This window comes from Chiroxiphia lanceolata, chromosome 4 (assembly GCF_009829145.1).
Source record: "Chiroxiphia lanceolata isolate bChiLan1 chromosome 4, bChiLan1.pri, whole genome shotgun sequence".
Lineage (NCBI taxonomy): Eukaryota > Metazoa > Chordata > Aves > Passeriformes > Pipridae > Chiroxiphia > Chiroxiphia lanceolata.
Window position 1 is genome coordinate 7,711,804 of NC_045640.1, and position 26,058 is coordinate 7,737,861.

At 39.1% G+C, this 26,058-nt stretch overlaps 1 protein-coding gene across 1 annotated transcript in view; it reads left to right on the forward strand.

Moving 5' to 3' along the window:
- Positions 1-292: 292 nt before the first annotated feature.
- UVSSA (UV stimulated scaffold protein A) overlaps positions 293-26,058 on the forward strand; it is a 53,427-nt gene continuing 27,661 nt past the window's right edge. The window contains exons 1-7 of the mRNA XM_032686324.1: positions 293-534; positions 773-1,103; positions 3,711-3,831; positions 4,984-5,400; positions 6,536-6,645; positions 7,260-7,388; positions 22,337-22,448. Coding sequence (XP_032542215.1) covers positions 437-534; positions 773-1,103; positions 3,711-3,831; positions 4,984-5,400; positions 6,536-6,645; positions 7,260-7,388; positions 22,337-22,448 — 1,318 coding nt within the window. The 5' untranslated portion in view covers positions 293-436. The remainder of the gene's footprint in view (positions 535-772; positions 1,104-3,710; positions 3,832-4,983; positions 5,401-6,535; positions 6,646-7,259; positions 7,389-22,336; positions 22,449-26,058) is intronic.

Below are 26,058 nucleotides of genomic sequence, written 5' to 3' on the forward strand. Positions count from 1 at the left end.
TGGACAACAAGGGGTTAAACCCCCCTCCCGTCCCCAAACCGGGCGCGGCTCCTTTAAGGGCTCCCCCCGCCCTTCCCCTGTGGGCGCTTCCGGTGCCGGCACGTCACGTGGCAGGGCGGTGGTACGGGCCGGGAGGGGGGGGGGGCGGGGAAGGGAGGGGAATGAGGAAGGTACCACCTGCTGCAGGGCGGGGGGGGAGCCCGAGGGGCGGGGGTTCATTGAGGGGCGTGGCCTCCTCTGAGGGGCGGGAGCTCGTTCCCTGATGGGCGTGGCCATTGGGGGCGGGGCCTCTCCTGAGAGCCGAAGATGGCGCCGCCCAGACGCGCCCGGGCCTGCGGGAGCTGCCGGAGCCCGGCCGGGGCTCCCCCGGGGTGAGGAAGGTACCACCCGGCGGGGCGAGTGTCCCGGCAGCTCCGCTGCCCCGCTGCCGGCCGACATGGACCAGCGCCTGGCCGAGCTGGTGGAGGAGCTCACCACCTCCGGGGAGCCGCGGCTGGAGCCGGGCAGGATGAAGGAGCTGAAGAAGATCTGCAAGTACGGCCGCAGGGAGGGAACCAGCAGGGCCCCGCTGCCTCTGCCCGGGCCGGGCAGCAGCGGAGCCGCCCCGGGAGCCGCCCTGGGCCCTGCTGTGGGAGGCTGGGTGCTGCCAGCACAGACACTGCTGGTTTAAAATTTAAAATAAATTAAAAAACCCTGCGAGCTTCTGGTTTTCTGTGCCGAGCCTCTCGTTAAGTAACTCCTGCTCCTTTTCCTCCCTTGTCTCCCTGCCCAGGTCGTCGGAGGAGCATATCAGCCACGCCTTCCACCTGCTGGTGACGCGGCTGCAGGAGGAGCACGCCGAGATGCGCTTCTCCGCCTTCCAGGGTGTGCAGGAGCTCTTCGCCAGGTCCCACCAGTTCAGGACGCTGCTCATCGCCAACTTCCAGGAGTTCCTGGAGCTCACGGTGGGCATAGACCACGAGCAGCCCCTTCCCCCGCCCAAGGAGGTGGCGCAGAAGCTGCGGAAAGCGGCCATCAAGGCGGTGCAGGACTGGCACGAGAAGTACGGGGAGGCTTACAAGCAGCTTTCCCTGGGATACCACTTCCTAAAGCGGAATAAGAAGGTATTCTGCAGTGTTACTCTGCTGTGTTTTTAGGTGATGATCGCTAGGAATGTTTAAAGCAGGAAACTGATAAATACTAAAGAAAAAGCTGTTGGAAGTGACATTGCCTGTAGGAGACATCCTGTTGAGCATCCTCTTTGAAAACAAACATTTTCAGTTCATCCTTCAGGACTGTAAAGTTTACAAGCCCCAGGCTTGTGCTCAGAGCTGGGCTCAGCCTTTTCTCAGGGTGTAGGAAGTATTGCTTTCACCCACTGAATTCTACCTGGAGCTCCAAGTTTAGCCCTTTTTGGAAGGGAAATAATGGTTATTGCCTTAAACTTTCTATGCCAGTTTAAAATAACCTGATTTCTGTACTGAGCTGTCCAGTTCTAGCTTCCCTTTGCTCTGCAGCAGAGACAACAAGTGTGGGGTGTTTGCCCCCCTCAGCTTTAGTGTTACTGTGCCATACAAGAAGTTTTATTAAAAAGAAATATCTTGTATGTAACCACTTGCTTTTAGATCTCCCTTTGAGTCTTCAGGTTAGTGTTTGGAACGTTCTGCTGCTTAGTATGTCTTCTGCTGCACAAAGAATGAAATTGGGAATGCTATTCTAGCATTCACACTATCTATGATAATAACAGGCTTTCAATAAATGTACTGATTCTCTTTTTCTTCAGAAAGACAGTTCAGTGTTCCTAACAGTACATCAAAAAACCTTTGTGATACATGATGTATTTCTGTTGTTCTGGTTCCACACTAAATTTATCATGTTCCCTACTTGCTGCACTGTGCTGGTTTTTTAATACACTTTTTGTCATCTGCTCACAAAAGATGATTGTCTTGGGATTCTCCTTTTTTGTCTTGTTTAGTAAAGAAAGAAAATTAAACGACAGGGGCAAGGAGAAATGCAAGACTGAGACAAGGGAGGTTAAATACATAACACAGTTTTACCCAATGGAACACAAGTGTACAACAGTTCTGTGGAGTCTGGCAGTTCTGGCTGTGCTCCTGTGGTCAGGACTGAGAGATCCCTCCCCACATGATACAACCTCCCCAGCGAGGTTGGCTGTGCTGTTTTCTAGAGCAGCTGAATTTGAATTCCTCTAGAAACATTAATATCAACAGAAGCAATCTCAGGTAGTTTGGTAACTCTTGTACTTAAAGACTTGATGTGAACCAACTGGCCTTTTGCCAGGGTAATACTTGGAAGTGTGAAAAGCAACCCAAAGGTTTGAGGAGGCATTTTGACTACCTAATAGTATAGAGTACCTCTGCTGTTGTGTGTTACAGGTTTGGCACAGTAGTATAGGGCAACTTAGGAGAAGTGTTAGCTCTGTGTGTGGTTTGTGGGTTTGGCTGGCTTTTTTTTTTTTTTAATTATCACCAAATTATTTTATAAACAGTCAGAAGATGCTCTCCTACTTCTGTGTGGAGAGCTGTGCAAGCTTGGTAGAAGAATCAGATCCTGAAAACCAAAGGAGGCTCACTGGTGATCCATGGGCTGCTGTAGGCTGTGAAACTAGTTCTTTTCCCTACCCTCCTTCAGCTCACCCATTTCCCACTAAAACTAAAGAGCTTGGTGAGTGTGCCTCTCTTCCTAAACTGATGGGGACTCTCCATGCCAGTTTCTGTGACAGCTATTACATAAAAATCACTTATGTGACTCCAAAACTTTGGTGTAGGATGTCAGTATCTGGGAGCCATTACTGGACATGCTGGATCATCTAAGAGTGGCAATAGTGACAAACCTTCAGTGAGTGCTTGTGCTGTAAACATTGCACCAGAGAGTCTATGGGCTTCAGCATCAGCAAAGTACAAGAAAAAAGTATTTTTCTTTTTCAAAGGGGTTTCCTTATGTGGTAACACAATCAAGACTCCCTTAAAGCAGGAGTGAAGATTTACATTTTCAAGCCCTTCTAAGACCAAACTTAAAAAAAACCAAACCAACAAAACAAAACCAAAAACCCACACTGCAAATATTTCAAGGAACACCATTTTGAGTTGTTCAGATTTATGTTTATAAGAAACTCATAAGAAAGTGAGACTGAATGTTGACTTTTCCCCCAATCCCGAAATCCAACAAATGTAATTGTGAAATCACAAATTTGGTCTTTTTTTAATGAATTTGAATGTATTTTACTTTCCTTGCTTACAAAGTTTAGTAAGTGAGATTTATACTTGTGGTGCTTACAAATTTTCCTGGATTTCTTTTACTAATAGTGATGTAGTGTAATGTGTTCATGTAACCTTAATATTTACCCTGCACAGTCTCTTCCTGCCCACTCTCCTTTACTCCTTGTCTCCAGTGCTGTGACAAAAGTCTCCCAAAGCCTAGTTTATTCCTGCACTTCAGGTGTGAAAATCTGTTTTGTTTTTCTACCTTATGATTCCTTTCTGAAAGCCATTGATTCTCAGCAGTCCCTTATTAGTAGAAATAAAAGCTCTGTTCAGAATTGCTGTAGTTATTGATTCGAGGAGGAGAAAAGATAAAAGGAAATGCTGCTGAGCTTCTGGCTGATCGCTGATGTTAGAGGATTTTTCACCACAGATAAGGATCTTAGGAAATGGATTTTCTATATATTTCTTGCGAGGGATGTTACACTTTTTTCTTCATTTCCTCCTTAGGTGGATTTTCAAGATGTGCACGCCAGAACCGTGGCTGAGAGGAGGAGGGAGGAGGAGAGGCAAAAACGGTTGGATAACGTTTACAAAGAAAAAGTCAAAAGAACTGAAAAAGAAATGGAAGGTCAGTTCTTCTAGTGCATTTTTGGTTTGGTTTGGTGTTTGTTTTTAAAGCAACCTTTTTTAAGATTATATAAAACAAGAGAGTAGCTTTCCAAATAATAGCTGACCATAGATGGTCGGAGCACATTTGTTAGAGCTTGACCTTCCCTCTCTCTCACCTAAAGAATATCAAGGGAAACAAGTGACCATCCTGTGAGCTCAGGTAATGTGAAGAGATGGAAAAGAAAGAAAGTGTTATCAAATGAAAATCTGGTCTGTAATTCAGTCAAGTATGAATGCATAACCCCAAGCAAGCATTTCACGAGACTTTTTGGAGCTAGTGGCTTGATTTCTGTGTCATTAACTAGGCACAGACTTCCCAATACCTTCTGGGCTGATGGCATTAATTATATACAATCACTGGTTCCAGAAGTATAGGCTTGGGAATCTTGGATAAAGTGCAGGATACCTATGAAAATTATCATACTGCAGCTGGAAAATACATGTTTAACTAGGGGCTGAGCGCCTGAGATATGTGCATAGCAAACACATTTCTGTAATCCCAGAGAAGAACATAGATAGTATGTTATGCTGCAGTTACAAAGGGTTATTTAATTAAATGACTTTAGTATATGTAATGCATCCAACTGTGTCTGCATTTATTCTGTGTGCTGGAAATATTTTCACGCATGAGAGTGGAATTTTAAAGAGATTCAACTTTCTTAAAGTAATTTTTATCAGTAGCATCTCTTTGAGCAAGAACATATATTCATGGCTACGCCTATGTGCAACTATAAAATTTACAGCTGTGGAATGAACACCCACCAACATCACTAAGAATATCCTCACTGAACCTTGTTTTCTTTCAAATTCTATGAAGTACTTGTGTCATCTTTACATACTGAAAATTTAGAGAGGATAGGGAAGGGCAGAACTGTGATTCTACATGCCTTGCTCAGGAAATTCTAGATTTCCTGCTTAAGAAAACTATTATCACTTTTATAAGGACAGTTCCTGCAGCAGAGGGAGATCTGTATGGCTAAATCATCACTGATCACTGGATAAATGGATTCCCCCCTTTGGCAGTCATATTTGTTTTGTAACTCAGTGTCTGCTTTGGAGACATTAACGTTTTACAGTATTTAACAGTATTCTAAAACAATTGTCTTGATAGAAATGTCCCAAGAGATTGCTGATACACTGACAGAGATGGAAAACTGTTTCCAGCTTCTGATGCCAGATCCTTTCAACTTCGCTGTGAACGACACGGAACTGGAACCCAACAAACAAATGTGTGCAGCCCCCTCATCCTCCCATGTGGAAGTTGACCAGTCTTGTTTTGGGTACATGGATGATGAACAGCCCTGCTGCAGCAAGGACATTCTTCCTGTTTCTCAGTGTGTCAGAACTGATGGAAACAAAGAGTCAGATGAGAAACAGGAGAAGCCCGAGCAGAAAGAGTCGGATGGAGGCACACGCTCGGAAGTTCAGTCCAGTGACCCTGCTCTTGATGATGATGATTACCAGACTTTTGTTAGGAACCATGGGCTTATTTCACATAAGTACACTCTAGACCTTGAAATCTCCACAGGTACCTGGAAAATTTTTTGATATATAGCTGGAAGTGCTATTTTCACACTTTATGTGAAGTGCTTTGTAGTTGTAGTCTTGGGTTTTTTTCTATTACTTGAAGGCTGGGGTTACTGGACACCATTTTGCTTTGGGATTCCTAGATACCACATTGATTTATTTTGGAGTTCTTTTTCTATTTCTGCTTCATCTTGTAACTGTTCTGAGAAATTTTGGGTGTCCTTGTGTGTGAGTAACAGATTTCGCTAATTACCTTCTAGGACTGAAATTTTGTATCAGTAGTTGCAAGTGCATTACAGCATTTTATAGTCCCTATAATGACTTTCCTGTTTTAAAAAAAAAATCTGTTTACCATATATAATTTGCTTTCTCATATGCTTCACTACTCACCTCTTTCTATAGCTGGGCTATAAACTGCTACTTTAAAAATCTTGCTGTCGAGTGTTCCTTAAACTTTTCTTTTTCCTTGCTACTGACAGCTTGCAAGAAGCAGTAGGTAGTTTTGCTAGGAAGTCTTTTTTTTATATAACTTTGCTAATGTGAATCACCTCTAGAAAAATTAGGATGGTTTGTATTTTGGAAGTATCCTACAAATACTGTCCTAATGGAATTTCATGTGCAGACAGTAAGGAGGGTTATCTACTTCTGTTCTTGCTGAGGACAGAATTGGAAATGAATCTGTGGGATTTATGAATGACTAACGTGTGAAAAGTATAATTTTTGCTTGGATAGTGGCATAGTTGGCTTCTTTGACAATCAAGTCCCCATCACCACCAGGGCAGGGATTATTTTATATTGAGTATAAGGCCCAGCTCCTTTGAACTTAAGGTGTAATGTGAATAATAAGGCTGAACTTGTCTGTGGTTTATTTGGTGATTCCTTAGCAGTGATGGTTTAACAACTCTTTCTGCCATCATTGGACTGAAAATGTCATCTTCTCCCCAGATTTTTTGAATATGTGAATAATGGTAGAATAATTAATACTTAACAGAGAAGCATTCTGATGTTTGTACCTTTCCCTGAAGTGATCAAATATTTTAGACAAATTAATGTCTACCCCCATTTACCTTCTTTAGCTCCTACACTGAAGACACATAAACAACATGAGCTAACTTTTTTTCCCATGTTTTGAGCAGATATAAAAGTGCAAGAGAATGAAGATAACACTGCCATCATAAACAGTGTCATGGATGCTCACAAACTTCTCAGAAATAAGTTCTGGCCTTCTGTGCAGTCCTGGATTCAGGTGGGATAAAGAGACAACTTTTTTTTTATTTTTCAATAATAAGATGGTGAAGCAAAGACTGGGGTGCAGAAAGTCTTGAGGGAGAGTGAGCCAAAAGGAAAATAAGGTCAAAGAAACATAGGAGCAACTAGAAAAGATTTCTGTTTCAGTAGGGGTGGACCAAAGGAGGCTGCAGGAGCCATGTAACTTGTTTGATAGCTCTCAGCCTTGGGTGTGGTACCAACAGTCAATAATCTGTGTTCTGTTTTGTTGGTTTTTTTTAAGATATGGTAAAATAGGGCTTTTTGCAAAGGGTTAAAGTAAAACACAGCTTGTTTTTGTCAGACAGCTCTCTATTAGATAAACAGTATGCCCTGGAGCCTCCTGCATGGAATTTGGCCTGTAGAAGGACAGTCTCAGGAGATGTTTGTAATAGCTGTTCATTCTTTGTTTTCACTAGTTGCTGTTGGTTTTTATATTCTGTATAGGAAGAGAATTGGCTTCACTAATAATTACTTGTAAAATGAAGGAATCTGTGACAATGTCATTTTATGAATTATGAAGGAAAACTAAAATTTTTGTTTTACTCAGATGTCTAGAAAAATGAGTAAGAATGTTGTTTTCTTCCTCTGCAGTTACTTACCAGAGCAGGAGTCAATGATGATAGGCTAAGATGTGCCATTGAACTCAAGAATAAACTGGAGACTGCTATGAAGAAATACAAGGAAATGAACATTTCCTTCAAGGCAAGAAAAAGAAAAGTGGTGAGTTTCTTAGAATTCTGTTTTACTGGAGAGGACCATTAGTAAAGCTTACCTTGTATACAAAAAAAGCTTTTTTCTCTTAAGCTCTAATCTGGGAAACTTTTCAACAGAAGTTTTATTGAAAAGTACATTAATTTAGCTGGTTGTAGCTTCACTCAGGGAAGTTGCAGTAAACACCTGTATTATACACCATGGGCCTGGTTATTAGACAAAACCATTTAAAGCATCCCTCTTGTTGTTTAGGATAGAGAAGTGGTTAAGTGCAGATTTTATTTACTCTTAGTTCCTTCATGTGTAACAGTGTTATGTCCTCAGCTTCTTCTGTGCATATTTCTCAGTAAACACTGTACTAATGTTCTTTTTCAGCTTGCAAAACTGTATGAGTGTCTGTCAGTTCAGTAAAGAATTTTCTCTGCTTTGCAGTATTTACTCTCTCTAGTAAGCATGCAGTGTGATTGAGGTTACCATAAGAGAATTGGTTATTATATAAGCTTTAGAGCATTAAACTGTTTCACAAAGGTTAACTACCTATGACAGTTCTTGTGAAACAGATAGAACTTGTGAATAGACAGAGGCTGGAGGATCAAATATGTTATTGAGGTCCAAAAAGGAATCTAATGGCTTGTTTATGTAACTAAAAAGCAGAGCTGCATAATACTCATTTCTGTTGGCTGTGATCAAATGAAATTACTGTATAGCTTGACATGAAAATAAGTGGTTTGGGTCAGGGTTCAGACTAGAGTCTGGTTTGGATTTACTGGATTGTAAGAATCTGATCTGGACATTATCCTTTGGACTACATTGTGGTAGCCTCATTTAGCCATGACTGAGTGTTGCAGACTTTGCTTTCGTTGTGCAAATGGAGCTTAATCAAGATTAATCTGGTTCATCATCTTAACACCTACTGATGTGCCACACCAGTCAAAAATGCCAACTCTGAATGAAAAGTACTGAAAGACTGTCTTGTCAGAGCTTTTTTTTCTCCAGTGAAATATGTGTGCTACCTTTATGCAACCAGCTATGAAGGAATCCAGACATCTGCTGTCATTCCTGCCATTTGCTTGACAGGGCTTCATTTGCTGCACCTCTGCATGGAATATTGGTTGCTATATTTCTTACAAGATATAAAGGACATTCAAGCCTTGATTTTCGTGTGTGTGTGTGTGTGTGTGCACGTGCATGTGGATGTGTTTGAAGTGGTATTGTTACCACTTCTGGAGAGTGATCAGTGCTATCTATATGTTTATATAGCATGTTTGTAAGTAATATCTCTATTAGTTTGAAAGCTAATAAATTCCATTGTTAAAAGGGAAAAAAAGGAAAATAATAACAGTGCTCAGAAAGAATACTTTCAAAATGAGGTGATGCAGATTGAGTTAACTTAAGCATTGAAAACAATATATAATTATATCTAGGGCTTTTCTCCAGTGGAAAACAACCAAATTTAGTGTTAGCGCTGAGTTATTTTAAATTTATAACCTGAACATAAAGAGCTTTGTACTGCAGATGGAAACTGTATAAATTATATTTTATTCATGTGTCAGATGACTTTATTGAAACGTAAAAACATGGTAAATTGAGAGTCTGATAGAACAAAATAAACAGAATCTCTTAGACCATGGTTATTAAATCCCCATCTGTCAAATATTTACATGTCAGCATATGAAATACTACACACAGCTCTTCTTTAGTGCTGCCTGTGTTATGTATTGTGGCTCTGTCTGTCCTGGTATCCTTGGAGCTGTAGCTCTTGCCATGCCAAAGTTTTACTGCCTTCTGTGTCTTTAAACCCCAGAGAAGAAGTGCTGATGTTCTGTCTGTCCTTCAGAGCCCTGGCTCTGAGCTACCCTGTCCCAACAGCATGAGGCATTATGGATGTTATTGGTGGCACATGGAATCAGTGAGTGCTGTACCTGCTCAATGTGGAGATGAGAAATGAAGGGGAGCATTTATAGCAAATATAAAACAGAATTATCAGGACTTGGGGACTTAGGCTTGCCCATTCTCCTCAGACTTTTTGCATTTTCCTTGTGCTTAATCTCCATGCTTCTGTGGTCACTAATTTTCCCCCCTTCTCATCTCTTCTTTCCTGTGCTTTGTTTCTGTTCTGTCTGGGAACAGAGGGAGTAAAGGCTTTACCCATCCTCAAACTGAGATCGAGAAAGTTGATAAAGTGAAAGGTTTAGTGAGTGACAGTGAACCTGGAGATTTATTACTGTGAACTCTAACTATCAATCCCACAGAGATTTAAATTGCCACTTAAGAGAGAGAAGGTCTAGAAGTCCCTTACCATCGCCTGTGGCTGAAATGCAAATAATTGTATATATCTGGAGTAATTCTTGATGCTGCAGTTTAATATGAATATACCAGTAGTGTAGCTGGATATAAATTATACTGCAAGGAAGAAATTGGTGGTTACCTGGCCTACATTCCCAGAAGAATCATATTTTTTGGTGCACAAGGTGTGTGCTTTTGGCAATCCTAATTATTACATCCATACTTTCCATTGTTTCTTGTTTCATTTTCCAGATCACAGAGCACTAGCCTCAAAGGCAGGACTTGTGGGCAATCGCAAACTTGTTAGAAAATTAGCACAAATTATTTTCTCTGGAAGTTTTTTTTACCTCTCCTGAAAAATGGAAAAGTCCCACTGCTTTGCAAAGTACAGAACTTTCTGTAGGTTTATGGAGCTTCACTTCCACAAAGTCACTTGAAGGAAAGCACAGGACTTGATACAGTGAGACACTTTGACTTAAAATGGTTTATAGTGACATGAGCTATAACCACCTCTTTCTTTTCTCTTCCGTGAGAGTGAAGAACTCAAACCATCAGAGAGCCTTAATTACAGGGAGGGCCATCATTTCCATGTGACACTGAGACCCTGCCAGCACCAGTAGCCTGTGGCACCATTTTGCACTCGCCTCTCAGGAGCAGTGGGAGGAGAGGGAAAAGCAAAATCAAGGTTGTTCTTTGACTGTCTAGAAACAAATCCCTGGCAGCAGATTTTATAATTATTAATACATTTCTGCTGCCCAGAGGTTCCCTCTTCCTGTTTCTGTGCCCCCAGCAGATCAGAAGTCATCAAGACATTTTTTCTGAGCTGTTACTGTTTCAAATGGGTGAGAGGTGGACAAAGAATGACCGACTTGCTGTGTCAGTCAAAGGCAAGTGGGTTTTTGTGTGCTTACACAAGTGTAGTTAAATTCTTGTTTGGGTGAATCAGGTTTCTGACAGAAACTGCACTTTGGGAGTATAAGCAAGAGTTTTGAAATCCATTTTTCTGTGAATGTGTGTTTTAGCCGAATCCAGGGGGAAGAGGGCGGGAGCTGTAGAAGGGCTTTTATTTCACGGTACCTGGATGCTCGGACATCTCCCTTTTCAGTCTGAATGCCTGCTCGGGATAATTCCAGTGCCCAGTAGAGGGAGTGCATACTGCATGCTCCACATTTTTCTCTGTACCACCTTGATCCAAAGCCAGCCATTGGCTCAGTCTGTGTTTTCAGGTGAACTTACTACAACCAGAGACCCTTTGAGTTAATTCTTGACTCGAATTAGATGAGTTATTATACAAGTACAATTGTAATTACTGGTTGAGATTGGTGTAGATATTTCTGTTTCCAGAGGCTTAATTATTTTGTAGGAATAACTTACTTATGGCTAAATCATTCTCTAAAAGTAAATCATCCTGGTTTTTGATGTCTTCCTCCTTTTCTTGAAATACTAGATTTTAATTGTTTTTCTTGTTTAGTGTCTGATTTGCAGCTGATAAGATGCAAATGATCCCGCAATTTTAAAAGCTGTGAGAGGACAAGTATATCCTGTGTTTTAAGTCACACACACTACCTTTCACTTACATCCTTTCCATAAAGGATTAGCCATTAGGATAATACTTGAAGTCTTGACATTGTTGATAGAAATGTAGCTCATCGGTGGTATTTTGTACTCGGAAAGTATGGCTATCTCTTATGTAATTACTTTGGGAAGCTGTGGAATGTTTAGTACTCAGGGTGTCTAAAACTTGGACACACAGAATCCAGCAGGAAAGATGATGTGAGAAACATCCCGCTCGTTTGTCTGTCAGCAGAGTGGTCATTTAACAAGCCTGTTACATGGTGGATTTTAAATTTCAAGTTACATTAACAACCAGGGATATATAGTTTTTCATTAACTGTATTCATTACTTTTTGTTTCACCTTTCCTTATCTTCTGTCAAATCTGAGCGCGCGCTTGGATCTTGATTTATTCGTGTACTTAATTTTATCCATGTGAAACATCTGGTTGAACTCAATAATGCCATTAATAATTAGATCTGGAGGAGCCTGTCCTTGTGTTGTCCAGAACCTGATCTGATACTCAAACCTCACTGTAATACAATTCAGATTTTTTTCTGAAAGAGTAATGTCAGAAAATGGCCACAAATTTATAATTTAAATATTTGCTGCTCATAATTTAGTATTAATATATTTCAATATTTTAACATTAAAAGGTTAAGATTTTAATATGTTGTAAATTAAACCAAGAGTTCTACCAATTACTTGGCTATAAGACCATTTCTGCCTTTTTTTCGACATATTCAACTGTAGTTTGGCATTTGAGCAATGGTAACAAGTTATTTCTGTCTAATCATTTTGTAGCTTTATAACCAGCTCTTCTCAAGTCTGGCTTTTAGTTAAGTCAGTGCCTCCTTTAGAAAAAAAAGCTGGACTTGAATTTTCTAAAATTCAGAAGCAAACACTGCATTGTTTTCTCTTTCTGCAGCCATAGAGAATCCAGTCCAGCTGACAGCTTTCTGTAACAGCTTCTTGCACTCACATCCCTATGCTTTTTCCTCTTTTCTTCATGTTAGAGAAGTTATTTCTGGGGGGTGATTAATTGTCCCTGGTAATCCCTCACAGTGCCTGAACCCAAGTCTGCTAAAACATACTGATACCACAGAGCAAGAGAGACACCTTTGTAGAGAAGTCTTTTCCTCAGGTGCTGCTTTTAAAGTTTAACAAAGTTGCCCTTTGAAAACTGGAAGCATTTCATGTTAAGATTTGAATAGTAACTCGATGATGATTGTTAGTATGTTTTCTAAAACTTTAGAGAGATATAGGAATATTTAATATGATTGACATTACACCTAAAGATGTCCTTCATCAGATTCTGTATATTGTTAGCATGCAATGTGTTCAGAATAAATAAAATCTAATAACATTTGTATTGTGAAATTGGTAGCCCCGGCAACATTTTAGTTTGGGTTTTTTTCCTGGCTAATGTTTATCAAAAAAGCCATGTCAACCATAACTGTAAGAGTAAACAGAAAATATTAAATAAGTCATACATTTATGCTTCCTCTTCCCTCCTCCTCATTTTAATTGTCATGTTATAATTATTTCTGTGAAACATCTCTTTTGTAACCACCTTTCAGCTAAAAGGGCTTTCTAGTTTTGCAAGTCTTATTAGGATGTAGGACTGACACAAACCAAAACACTGTAAAATTAACCCTCCGCACAGTGCTCGCTCGTTCAAGTGTCTGATCAGCCGGGTGATGGCTTTGGTTGGGTTTTCTTCTTTTCTAGAGCTGAATTGCTGCTGTGGTGTGTTTTATGCTTTGCCCTGGCTGTGCAGCCTGCCCCTGCTATGGAGTTATTAAAAATATCTTGTTATGCAGATCTAGCCATGAATTCTTAAGGTTGTCACTGTGACGACCTCTGATCCCCATCTGATTCGCAGGTCGCACAATGCAATTTGGAGCTCTTCTAATAGACTGTAAAATAAAGTGGGATGTCTCTATCATCAAGTTAACCCTTATGTTAAGTATTTAAGTTTTTCAGGCCCAGGGGTCATCTCCCTTGATTCATCTATGAATACTGAGCAGTGTGTACTCTGCAGGTAGTAGATATAAATTTGCTTCCTGCTTTTTATCCATCCTACCTTGCAAGGGGAAACAGTACATTGAATTTATTTGTGAGGTTCATGAAGGTACATTGCTAAACGTGTATTTATGAAAACGGAAAATTTTCAGGCTTGGAGCACGTACTAAGTTAACACATACAGTTAAATTTAAATGCAGTAATATTGAAGTAAATATATCCACATCTAAAATATCTTTGTTTCTAAAATCCACGGTCAGGAATATTATGTAAGGTTATGTGCCCTGCATAGAATAATTTGTTGACTTTTCTGTAATAAATTAGGCTAATTTTATCGAGCTGTATGTTTACCTGTTAAAAATACAGCATCTGAAATAATTTTTAACAAATGTGCAGTTCAGATTCATTCATAAATGTTATCATTGAAGTCAGCTGCAATTTAGTTACTGATTTTACAGTGTGTGTGTGCACAGACTGACTCACGTGTGAGTTCACAGACAGAGGCATGTGTGCATTGGTGGTGGATACAAAGTTTTGGCAGCACAGTTTGCTCTGGTGTAAGTGATAGGGTGTAATCCATCAAATGCAGTAGGAATTTTTTTCTTTTTTGCATGAATGAGTGCTAATGGAAATCTTGTTATAGGACATTTTAGATGAAAATCACGTTTTCTAAAATTTCATAAAGAAAAGGACTAGTAATGAGAATTTTTCCCCTCCTCAGCTCTAAAATTTAGCTTTTATCATGTGTAGGCCTCTGAATCATTAAAAAGTTAAATAACTCAGTGTTGCCTAAAATATTTCCAGGCATCATAGGAGTACAGTTCATAAATCACTTGGACTAGCTGAAAAGCTCTGGAAAACTGAGAGACTTCTCTGGGGAGTGGTAAAGAAAGAGGTATTTTTGGCTGACCGTGTTGTTAATAGACCATAAACCAACCTTTTGGTCCAGAAATGGGTATAGCCAGTCCCAGGACTGGCCACTCACAGTCAGTGGCTTTAAACAATTCCATCTGGAGTGGTGTGCTGGAAAATGAGGAGTCTGGAAAGAAAAAGGGAGGGGTAGCTCATGTGTAGTGACTGTTCAGGGTAGTACTTGTAACCTTGACATTGGCTGCCCCACCGCTGCTTTCTTCTCTGTTGACCAAATGAGGCCTTTCCTACTACATTCCTGTCTGAGCATGGACTCTAAATATGATTGCATGTCACTTGGCTTCTAACTTTGCTGTCTTCATCACACCACAGTCTTTGAACCTGCAAACCTTTCCTTTTGTGTTAAGATGACTGAAAAACTGAATAGAACTTTACAGAGTTTCCTTACAGTTATCCATGAGTTAAGAAGAAACCAAGTCTGGTTCTCAAGGTGTGGGTAATACTTTATTTCATCCATTCTACAATTCCTGAAATGTTAAAAATTAAATTCTACCAGGTGTTTCTTAGTGTGTTATGCAGCTACCTGATCTACTTCTTATCAGGTGGAGTTCTTTGTGCAGGTTGCTGTTGTACAGGGAACAACATCTTATATATCTTTGTAATGATTTTATGGTTGGCTTAAATATGATCTGAACACAACCAGAAATCAAAAGGGATAGACCTGTCTCTATTTCTTCCCCTAATGATTCCCAGTGCCTCCCTTGTACCCACAGTAGAGCTCCTGTTGCAGCAGGAACCTGAACTGGCTGGAACCTAATCCAGAGAAGATTTTTGTAGCAGCATTAAGCTCAGATAGTGAGAGTGTCCCTTTCAGAAGCCGAATAAACTCAGGTAATGCAGCTTATGAAGGTCAATCTTTACTTAATCAGAGAATCCAAATTGATGGAGTGATACATGATTAGCTCATCTCCCAGTGTGAATGAAAAACTGGATGAACAAAAGATAGCAGATGCTGCTGTTAAATATATTGGGTTTTTACTATGTAATAAGCTGTAGTGCTTGATGTATGTACAGCAGCTGCATGGGACAAGTACACTGCTGTACTTCTAAAAGTAAGGTGCAACCTTTATTTTTTTATAAATATTACACAAAGACATTTAAGGGACTGACATTATAGTCACTCTTGATAAAGCAAATTAAATATAGATATCAAATGTCAGCATGAATTTGGTGGGAACCAATTCTCTTTTGTTTTTGGGGAATTAATTAAATAAGGTAGCAGACTTTGTTTTTAGCTCACAGGGGCGCATGGAATGGAACAGCATTGTTAAACCTGGAGACCTTTGGTATTTTAACTAAAACTGAATGTGATACTTATCTTATGAAAAACGTGGGATATGCAAGAGAACTTTTGCCTTTTTAATGAACTTACCTAAGGTTTAAGATGGTTTATGCAACCAAGTACTTTTGGTTTTGGTGGATGGTAGGAGCCCAAGCAGTGAGGTATGAAAATACAGCTGAGGCTACGTCTTGAGTGGTTATTGCTAAAGAAATACTAATCTTGCCTTGCAATGTCTTCCTGAGGCAATAATTTTGTTAAACGCACCAGTTTTCTAGACTACCTTTATTTGCTGTCCTCTGTGAAACTGTAAATGCCCATGCTGGTCCAATGGGTACATTGGACATACTAATTTCCTTTGAACGATGATTCATCAAGATGAAAGTTTTTTTGAATTGTTGCACCTTAAAACCTACTGGTCTTTCCAAGTAAAACTTTTCTGCTTTTTATTAAAATCCCTCCTGAGCTTATCTGGGACCTTGAGCCTGCCAGGGTCCGGAGATGCAGGAGCTGGTAACACAGACTGATACAAGAGAGAGCTTTGGCACAAAGTCTTGAGTAAGCCTTGAGTAAGGACTGTGAAAATACAAACTCTAGCTAGTGTGCACTGCTTTAGTGAAAAACTGTTTCAGTGGGTAGTTGTTATATTGCTAAAGCAATTTGAAGCAAGGTTTGCTCGTTCTCCAGCTACTTGGGCCAAGTGTTGGGCTGGAACCCTCTAAGTGTTTTTACTAACTTCTGGAAATTAGGAAATAATGTGAAAAGTGCATTCCTCAATAAAAGTCAGCATGGCCAAGAAGCCTATGTGCTGTTGAGCAACTACAAATAGAATGAATGGTGATACTTTTACGGGTAAACATAAAATGTACTTTGCCTGGACCACATATCTAATTTGCAGCTGTCGAGGTTTGAATTTATGCTTGGATCATGGAGTGAAGGGGAGGGAGAGCATGTGGGAGGTCCCTATAAATACAGCTCTGTTAATAGTTTGTGTTTTCCTTGTGTTGCACACAGGAAAACTCAAGCACGGTTCTAAAATCCATACAAATGCCAGCATTTATTTGCACATCATCCTGTGTTGGATGATTATATATAAAGGAATGGAAAAGGAGAAAGTTGTCCTTACCTGTGAGTTACACTGTTTGACTATTCAGTTTCCATTACTGGCACTGAAGAAATTATTTTTACCCCAGTTGCTGTTTTCTTACATGGAATGTCCCCAAATTTCATTTAATATGACTGCAGTATGTTTTGCGTTGAGGTTGAATAAAAAAAAATGTATGTGCTTAAGGTTGCCCCTCTAACTAGATTCTATGGCAATAAATATTCTGGTTCCCTAACCAAAATCTTCTAGAAAAATATTTAGTTGGCTTTGAGTAGATGCACATGAGATATTGGCATGGTGGAATAATTTGCAAGATCTTTCAGTGAGGGTATTAGCATATAAATAGCAGATGCAATGACGACCATCACAGCTGAGTACATTTAATTTTTAGTTTATAAGATAGAATGGGTTTTTAAATGCATAGCCATCAAGCCTGCTGAAAGACAAATGAAGTTTAGAGTTCACTTGTCTGAGGATGCCTTACATCATTTTTTTTTTTTTTAAAAGGGAAACAGGCACACATAAAACTGAGCAAAAGTGATTTCTTGGGTGAAAAGTAATTGAGATTGCAAACCAAGTTAATTAGACCATGCAAAATTTATTTAATGGTCCTAGCTGTAGTTTGTGGGTGGTGTTTCAGTAAGTAGATATGACTACTTCATGTGCTATCTTTTCTCTTCCTTCTTTTTCTACAATAGTTAGTAAAGGCTGTACAACTACTCCTATAAACTGATTGCATTGTATATTTCAGTCATTTTATTGCTTGCTTTAATTACTATTGCAGAGACCTGGGTTTTTAAATCCTCGTAACAGAACGTAGCAGTCAATTTGTATAAAAGTGAGAAAAGGGCCAAAAGCTTTTCTTCACATCTTTCCAAGTGGTGGGTGGAGGCTTTTTTTCGCGTTTATTCCTGGTTGGGATGGATGAACAAGGCCTTTAACTGGAGCTGTGGTTGCTCTGAGCTGCACTCACAGCTGGAGCCTGTTGGAGTGTTGACTCCAAAGTAAAAGAGACGATTGCATTTCTGCTGGCACCCAGTGTTTGTTTCCAGGATTTTTAGTAATGCAGAGTAATAAGGAAACATCTGCTTTTTGAAGTTTTTTTTTTTTTAATGAGTTGGAGAGTAAATGGTTTGATATAGTCAGCACTGTTTAAAGTTTTTAGTGAAAATCAGGTGAATGGAGAAGATGTTTTAAGTGATTACGGTGAAAGTCATGCGTGTGTATTTTCTATCTTCTTTTAAAACCATATTCTCATATGTAAATAAGTTCAGCTCAAGAATCTGGAAATTGCCTAGCCAAACCCTATTTCCCCTCACTGTGAGATATCTAGTCAGGAACACTACCAAGTGAAAAAAAACCCAGCCAACTCCCATAGTAATTTTGCAAATGATTCTGTGACTTAGATAAATTAATAAATAAATAAAGTTCGGCGTTTTAGAGCAGGAAAAAAAAAATCCCTTCTCCATGCAACTTGAAGAGCAATGGTGGTGCAAGTAGCCACTGATCTCTGGGAATCTGGTCTGCCTTCAGGGGATCCATTCTCTAGTTACAGAGGGGAGGTAGTTCACCCTCCATCTCTGATGGTGGCCTGTGTTACTGACTTTCCTCATATCACCTGATAATTAGAGTGGATTTGAAACCAGGACCTTTTTTTTCCACCTTCTTTGACAGGTGTTTGAGAAACAAGCAGTTGCATGACTACTTATCTTAGAGGTGCTTAATTCGTACACTACAGGGAAAGCTTTACGTTGGGGTATTTATCACTTGCACTTCTTCAGACATGGCACGCTAGAAATGTCATATTGCTTGTCTTTATCGTAGTCTCCTTTTTCTTGTTTGCAAATACCTTACCTCTCATTCCTAAAGGATCATCATTTACTCATTCTGCCACTTAAAATATTGTCTTAAATATTTATTTCTTCTGATTTAATGGTGAATTTTTTTTGTTTGTTTTGTTGTTTTTTTTTTAATTGACTGAAGAATTTTACCTGTAGTGGAAATTTAGATTATAGGTAGTTGAGATTTCATACTGCATCTGTAGATGTTGCTTTGGAGCTTTCTTCATGCTTGAAAAATGGAATTTAAAAAAAAGAAAAAAGATACTTTTCTGACTAAAAGTGTTGCCCATGAGCTCTCCCGCTTTCTGTAGAAAGGGAATGGAACAAACCAGCATAAATGGGATGGTGATGAAATACCAGTGGAATGAAGTAAATTGAGATGTAACTACCCAATACTACTATGCAACTTCTTGAATTTCCACCAGAGACAACTTTAGTATTTTAAAGTAAAAAGATAACTTACTTATCTGGTTGAAGATTTTATCAAGATAAAGACTTTATGTCTGTTTGAAGGGAAAAGGGAGCTTAATTCCTGATAGTTAGCTAAGCAGTTAATTTTTTTTACAGGAAATCTAAATTTAATAGAAGACCCTAGGGAAATTCAAGGGTGTGAACAATACGCATAATATTTTATGAAAATGACCCCCATATTTAAAATCTGGCATTATATGTTATGCATTGTAGCACCAAGTCCACATCTACCTTTTAGAAAATTAAAACACATAAATTCTGTTTAGTGTTTGATATGTGCTGCACTAGCTGAAAGCCATAATGCCCCTAAAACCTTGGGTTGCTTTTCACCTTTCATAAATTCCTGGGTAGATTCTATACAAAAAATAATTTTCAGCTCCGTGGCTCATTGTTATTCAAACTTGATTGATCGTCGTCATTTACTCAGTGAGGAAGTTAAGTGCTCCTGTCATTTCCGAAGAGTATAATTGGGACGTTTCACAGGTCAGCGGTAGTGACAGGTTTCCCTTTTGATTAGTGTTAGACTGATAACAAAAATTACAGTTTCCTATGATTAATGTTTTCCATAGTACTTGAATGCACAGTTCATGGATTGTACCTAAACAAAGTGAATTTGCATCTGATTATGCCTTTTCTCCGTCAGGCTTTTCACGTGCTTTAAAGTTTTAGGCCATGCAGGTTATACAGCAAAGTTGCTTCTAATGCAGTTTTTCAAGTTGGGGATTAGAGAAGCCCGCTGAATTTTTAGTGTGTTACTGTATGGAGAGATTCATGCCACCAGTGACATGGGAACAAATTTGGGGAAATTTCAATTAAAGGTAGCACCCAGCATTCCCTCTAGTCCTGGTACTAGTCGAGTACTGGTATTATATCCCCCCTACTTCATGTATAATCTGGCAATTTAAGTTACATTATCAGTCTGAACCGAGTTTTCTTTCTCTTGACACTGTTTCTCAGTTCCTTAAACCTGTTGCTGTTTATTTGTTTATAGACTGCTGAGTAAAAACTATGGAAACACACTGAGTTTATTTTCCCTGTTTTATGGTGTGAAAGTTGATCAGCTTGTACATTATGGCACAAAGTTGTAGACTAAAATAATCTACGATGAGTTTTAGCTTGGTGAAATCTTTTTTTTAATAGCTAGATGAGAAATGGAACCTGAGTGTGGAAAATATGATGTTGTCCAGCTTGTAGCAAAATAGGAGTGGAGATTATTTCTGAATTTAATTTAATTGTCCCTAATAGATGAAAAGGGGATGACTGCACCAGCAGAATATCACAACCAAAATACAAGCAAACATCTCTTCAATCTTTAGCCCTCTTCTCTTCTGCAGTACAACACCTGATGATTTTTTTTCTTTCTAAAGGCCATTGGGAAGGTCTTCTGAAAGTTGTAGTTTAACACAGGTGTTCTGCTTTCAAGTCTAGTGGCTTTGGGAGTCTGTGATTAGTGGTGGAACATTTGACCCTCTCTTTGGTTAGAACTCTATTTTGGCTCAGTGTGCATCTGTCTTGGACAGGCCAGGTACAGCCTGAATTGCTGCTTACTTTTAGATGAGGAAGAACAATTGCAGTGGGAAACAAAAAGTAAACCTGGGTGCAGGATCCTCCAGGATAACCTGGATGTTGGCAGCTCTCGAGGTAGGGATAATTGTCCTGAAGAGACTGAGCTGTGGCTCTTACCTGTCTTTGACAGTGGGGTACTCTCAAATATGATTATGATGAGTCTTTATTTTAAAATGAAGACTAATTAGATGTTCTATGGTAAGAATGAAATAGTAAATCAACTCTAGTCTTTAGTACGGTAAATCTTTTTTTTTTTTTCCTCTTTCTTTTTTTCACTGGAACTGCAGCTTTCTTAAATCAAAGTAACTTCTTAAACAAAGGGAAGAATCTTACTTCTAATTTGTACCATCCATTCATTATGTGTTGATGTGTATCAATATGTATTAATATCAATTAACGTTCTGTATTACAAATTAATTAATTTCAGCTTACAAATAATACTGACCAAAAAAAATACAAATTTTAAAAAAAGTTATTTATAGTGAACTACATTCAATAAATCAAGATTGGTTTCTAGGTTTTTGGTTTCAGAGTATATGTATGATTTAAAGGAATTCAGCTGTGACACAAGATTAGAGTAGTGCATTAAATTGGGAAAATTCTGCTTCAGGCAAAACCTGCAGTATCCTCTGGTGCTTGTAGCAAAGAGGAGTTATATGAATATCAACAGAAGTCAGGTGCACTAAGAGGAGTAAAGAACACAGTTGAAAATACTGAAAATGATGCTATTCCTTATCTGTGGCTTTGAGTTGCTGCAATGAAGTGGAAAAAAGTGATAGCCTGTGCTAAGGTTGGATTTAGTGGACACCCCTTATTATTTCCTAGAATTGTAAAAGCACGTGGGAAACTACAATAAAGTGCTAATTATGTTGTTGTTGGGAATTAGATGACTCTGAAGTGGGCGAAAGAAATAAAGTGTAAAGCCTCTGTCATTGCTGCCTTTTTAAGGTAGCTGGCATTTGCTGTTTTAAAGCTCTGATAGTACAGGCCGTGTCTGGTGGCACAGATTCTTTTAGCTTACGTGTAATTTAAAAGAAAAAATAATTTTCAGGTATGGAACAAGCTTAGAAAAAATGTAGAGATTTGCTGGTATATATACAGTAGTATCAGGATGAAATGAGATGTAGGAAACCACTTACATGAATGAATTACCCTGTTTAGTTGGTAGGAACTGCGGGGTTTTTTCAACTACTTGTAGATACTCAGACTGCAAGACAGACCAAATGCACATTTAAAAAAAAATCCTGTTTTGTTGATCTTAACCACAGCAGTGTATGCAGTCTAATGGTATGAATGGTTGGGTTGCACCAAATTAGCTAAGAAATGAATGTTGCCAGTTGTTTTTGGTGCTGTTGTGAAGAAACACAATGAACCACTGTAGTATACACATCTGAATATTCCTACTTGGGTCAGTATTAACTTGCCACTTCCCCTCCTGTTTGCCTGCTCTGGATTTGAGCTCTTAAACAGTTTGTGGTACCATTTAACATACCACAGACTATTTGGGTGCTGCTAAAGGAGTAAAATCATCCAAAGGAGAAGAGGTAAGGCTATAATTTGCTCATTAAATCAAAATCTTGATGTTGTTTTAAGATTTTTTGGTCTGTTTCATAGCTTCACACTTTCTCAGACTTCACCGACTGTGTGTGTGTTCTAATGGATAAAAGGGGCTTTAGAAGAAGCCCTTAGGATAGAGTAGGGCTTTAGAGATAAAATGTTAAGCAAAGGCCTAATCTTAGATAAAGATTAAATACATAATTAGGGAAATAGTTTTGCCATAGAGCAGTCTCAGTAGGGCTATCGAGATGTCTGCAAAATATTTTCAGTGTGAAGGGAAATGAAAAGCGATCTTCACATTTACAAAAAAAAAGAAAAAAAAACCAACAAAAATATCTCTGCAGATGAAAGCTTCAGATGATGACGATGAGGATGAGGATGAAGATGACTTTGTGGAGGTCCCTGAGAAGGAAGGTTATGAGCCCCACATTCCAGACCACCTGCGTAAGGAATATGGTGAGTTTGCCCAGCTGTGACAAGCTTTATCCCTGCATGTTGCTGCTGCACTAAGGTAAATAAACAGCCATTCTGAAGTAATAAAGTGATCAGTGGTGTGGGTAATCTCTGCCTGCTCTGAGGAAGTCATTACATGGACACAGGAACAGCGATTGGCTCCAGATAAACAAATACTTTCTAGGAGCAGGAGCAACTGAGACCAGCAGCTTATTTCATTCCATCCTGTTCCACTGGAGTTAAGAGGCAGAGGCAGCTCCCTGTGTGCTTGCAAGTGTGCAAAACACATACTGAGAGTGAAGGGACTGCAAAGTGGAGCTGTAAATGAGCAGGAATATTAGAAATGCTGGTGACAGTCTGGTGAGATGGGAGAAGGTTCTGTTCCACCACCTGCATTAGTAGCAGTTGGAGATGCACAACCACTTCCTCCCATAGAGTGGCCAACTTACACCTCTGCAAGGTGGCTCTTTTTGTTTGTGTGTTCTAAGTAGGTAATTTTTAAATAGAGGTATACTTACAATGTGTTTTTGTGAAATTGTTACTGAGGAAAATTCATCTTAAATAATTCAGTTTTGGTACATTACTCCTCATCCTTTGTACATCTCACTTAGTAAGTCTCTGCAGCTTTGCCTTTGTGCAAAATTGTGTGTTTTAAGACTCATAAGATTTCAGAACATTGTAGAGAAGGAAAGGATAACTGCCATCACACAGAAGTTAAAAATCTTGGCCACTGTAAGAAGTGTCTTGCTTCTTTGCTCCTCTCTGAGTATTTGTGTAAGATTTGTGCTGTACTGTGCCTTTTTCAGTCCTATTGACGCTTATTTTTCATTTATCTGCAGTTTCCATCTTGAAAGTCAGGCTGTAACTGTTACCTGTACAAGTCAAATGTTTCTTTTTGCTGAAAAAAGGGGTGTGCCTGTGTAAAGCCAAGTTTATGTAGCTCAAGTGACCTTTTTACTGTCCTCTGCCATCAAAGTTGGCTACAGACAATGGAAGGTGGTCAGTAACAATCACCTGTAGTTATCCTGGGGTCAGCTCAAGGGTGTCTCCAGGTGTGAAGTCCTGCTTATGCCTCAGTCCATCTACCCCATCTAGACTTAACCCACCAGGATAGCCTGGGAAGGAGGGCCTGCCTTGATTATCAGTGTTACCCACCTCAGGGGACTTGCAGCAAGTCCAACTGGCTGGTTCCAGTTTGTTTGAAGGAGGCAGGTGACTCTCTTCCTCCATGCCTTTAAAATAAAGTTGGAAATTTTCAGCTATAGATTCTTAGAGGACTGGGAATTAGGCTGGTACCTCGAGCAGGGGGCTGCAGCGAGGTTTGGTGTGGCTCTTGGAGTAGGTGTTGCTTGAAACAGCCTGCGGGCACTTACTTTGTCCAGCCAAGAACTGGGGAAGATGAAGTGGAATTGGGAGTACTGAGATAATGAAATGGGAAGTAGATGTGTGTGAACACAGAACAGTGGTGGAGGTCTGTAGGACACAAACTTGGGGACTGGACAGCCTTTTATTTTTTTTGTTCATGGAAAAAAATGTTATATTTTGATAAAATTATAGCAGTGTGTGTTGGTTATCCCAACTATGTCAGTCTTGCAATAAATACTGAGTAAATTCTGGTTATTGCTAACAGTGGGGCTTTGAGAAAAGGAATATAATGGAAAAGAAAGGCAGCAGCTTTCCAGATAGTTGTGAAATGCTTCTTATATATGTGTGACTGATGAAAGTGCCCAAAGCATTGGTAGTGATAGTAAATGAATGAACAAATGAGGTTAGTTTTTTACATAGCTATGGTTCTTTTTTTATTTTTCCCCTTCCTTTGGCCGTATTCCTTGTGCCAAAACTGGTATTTTTTTAATAATTCCAGGCACTGGAACTCATTTTCCTTATCTTTAGCAACAGCCTAAAGAATTCTAACCTGCAAAGGTTGTGTTTGTACTTGTTAGCTTCCACTGGAAGTGAAATGTATTCACCTCTTCCTTTTTATCCCATCTTCCCTGTGGACACACGTTTTTCAAAAACAAAGTGTCTTACCACCCTTTTTATCACCCTAACACAATATTTGGCTGCTATTTGAAGTCCTCCTCATGGAAGAAGATAAAAGGACAAGCCTGCTATCTACTCAAGGATATTTGAGTGTATATCTATAAAAATCCATATAAAATGGATATTTGAGTGTATATATAAAAAAACTATATAAAATAGATTAAGAATTTCCCAATTTGTATTTAAACAATTGCTGATAGGAAAATACATTACAGTGCAAGTCAATCAGGAAACAAAATATCCCACTTATATATATGTAGTTGTGTAGGAGCTAATGGTCACACTTGGCTGTTCTTTACCTGATGTGTTCGTTAAAAATAACATTTTGAAAGGATTAATCATTCCTGATGTTTCTGAAGTCATTCAGCTTTAATCACTGCAATTAAAGTTATTAGGTAAATTCCCAGTTCAGGAAAGGATCTTAAAATAACTCAGACTTCCTGAAAAGAACTCAGGCAGTCTTTTAAGCACGTGCTTTCTTCTGTCTTTGTGTACTTAAGTGCTTTCTTGGACAAACTGGTGAGTTACTAGTTCAAAAATCTGTCTCACAAGCCAATATATAACTATTGCATAAACCAGCTGACTTCACTGTGATTACTTCAGGTCTGCATGAGGAAAATTTTCTCTGTTGGGCTCTGTTCTGCATTGTTTTTTATATGCAAAACCAAAATAAGCATCCCTTTGACACATTTTGTTTAGGAAAGTGAATTATCATATTAAAATACACAATAATATATTGATTTTATAGCAGCATGTTCTCATCAAGAGCTGGCTGTTGGGCAGCCACCTCTCTAATTAAATATGCCTTTTGGTTCCATAAGCAAGTGCAGTGATCACAGCAGTGACTTTACCTTTATCTAAATGTGATTCAGGTGGGGTTTTGCTGCATTTCTTCAGTTCACAGCTAGTTCATGAGAACTTCGAGCTTAGAAAATGAGAGTCAGTGCAATTGGAATATTCTAACTGGAACATTAAGCCTTCCATGTAAAATAAAATCGCACTGTTATGTGGAAAGTGTGAAGAGTTAAAAGCTTTATTCCTTTTGTTGCTACTTTTCCTGAGTAAACCAGATTAACTTTTTATATTAAACAGGAAAACAAAGTTGTAAAACATGACTGTGGAAATGGATCAAAATGTGACAAGTAAATTATTGATTTAAAAGTCACGTTATTCCCTGTCACTTCTCTTAGGAAAATGGAAGTATCCTACCAACAAGGTAAATTTCAAGCTGAGATGCTATTTCTGATGATGCATACAGGTTTGTGTGGTTCTCCTGAGATCTGAGAAGCTGGTAAGAAATTAAAAGATATTTAGAGACAAGGGAAGTTTTATACACAACTATGTAGACACGTGCATTTGTATTATCTGTTTGTATATGTGGTTGATGATGATGATCTCAAAATGGATGAGGATATTAAATATGTGAATGAACTGAGCATGGGTGCAGTTTGAGTGGAGGAAGAATTGAGCAAGTCAATTTGAATCTCCATGTATAAAATGAAATGTAAATTTGTTAAAAGAATTTAGGTGATTAGATAACTGGAGTGTGAAGATATAACCCATTAGGGGT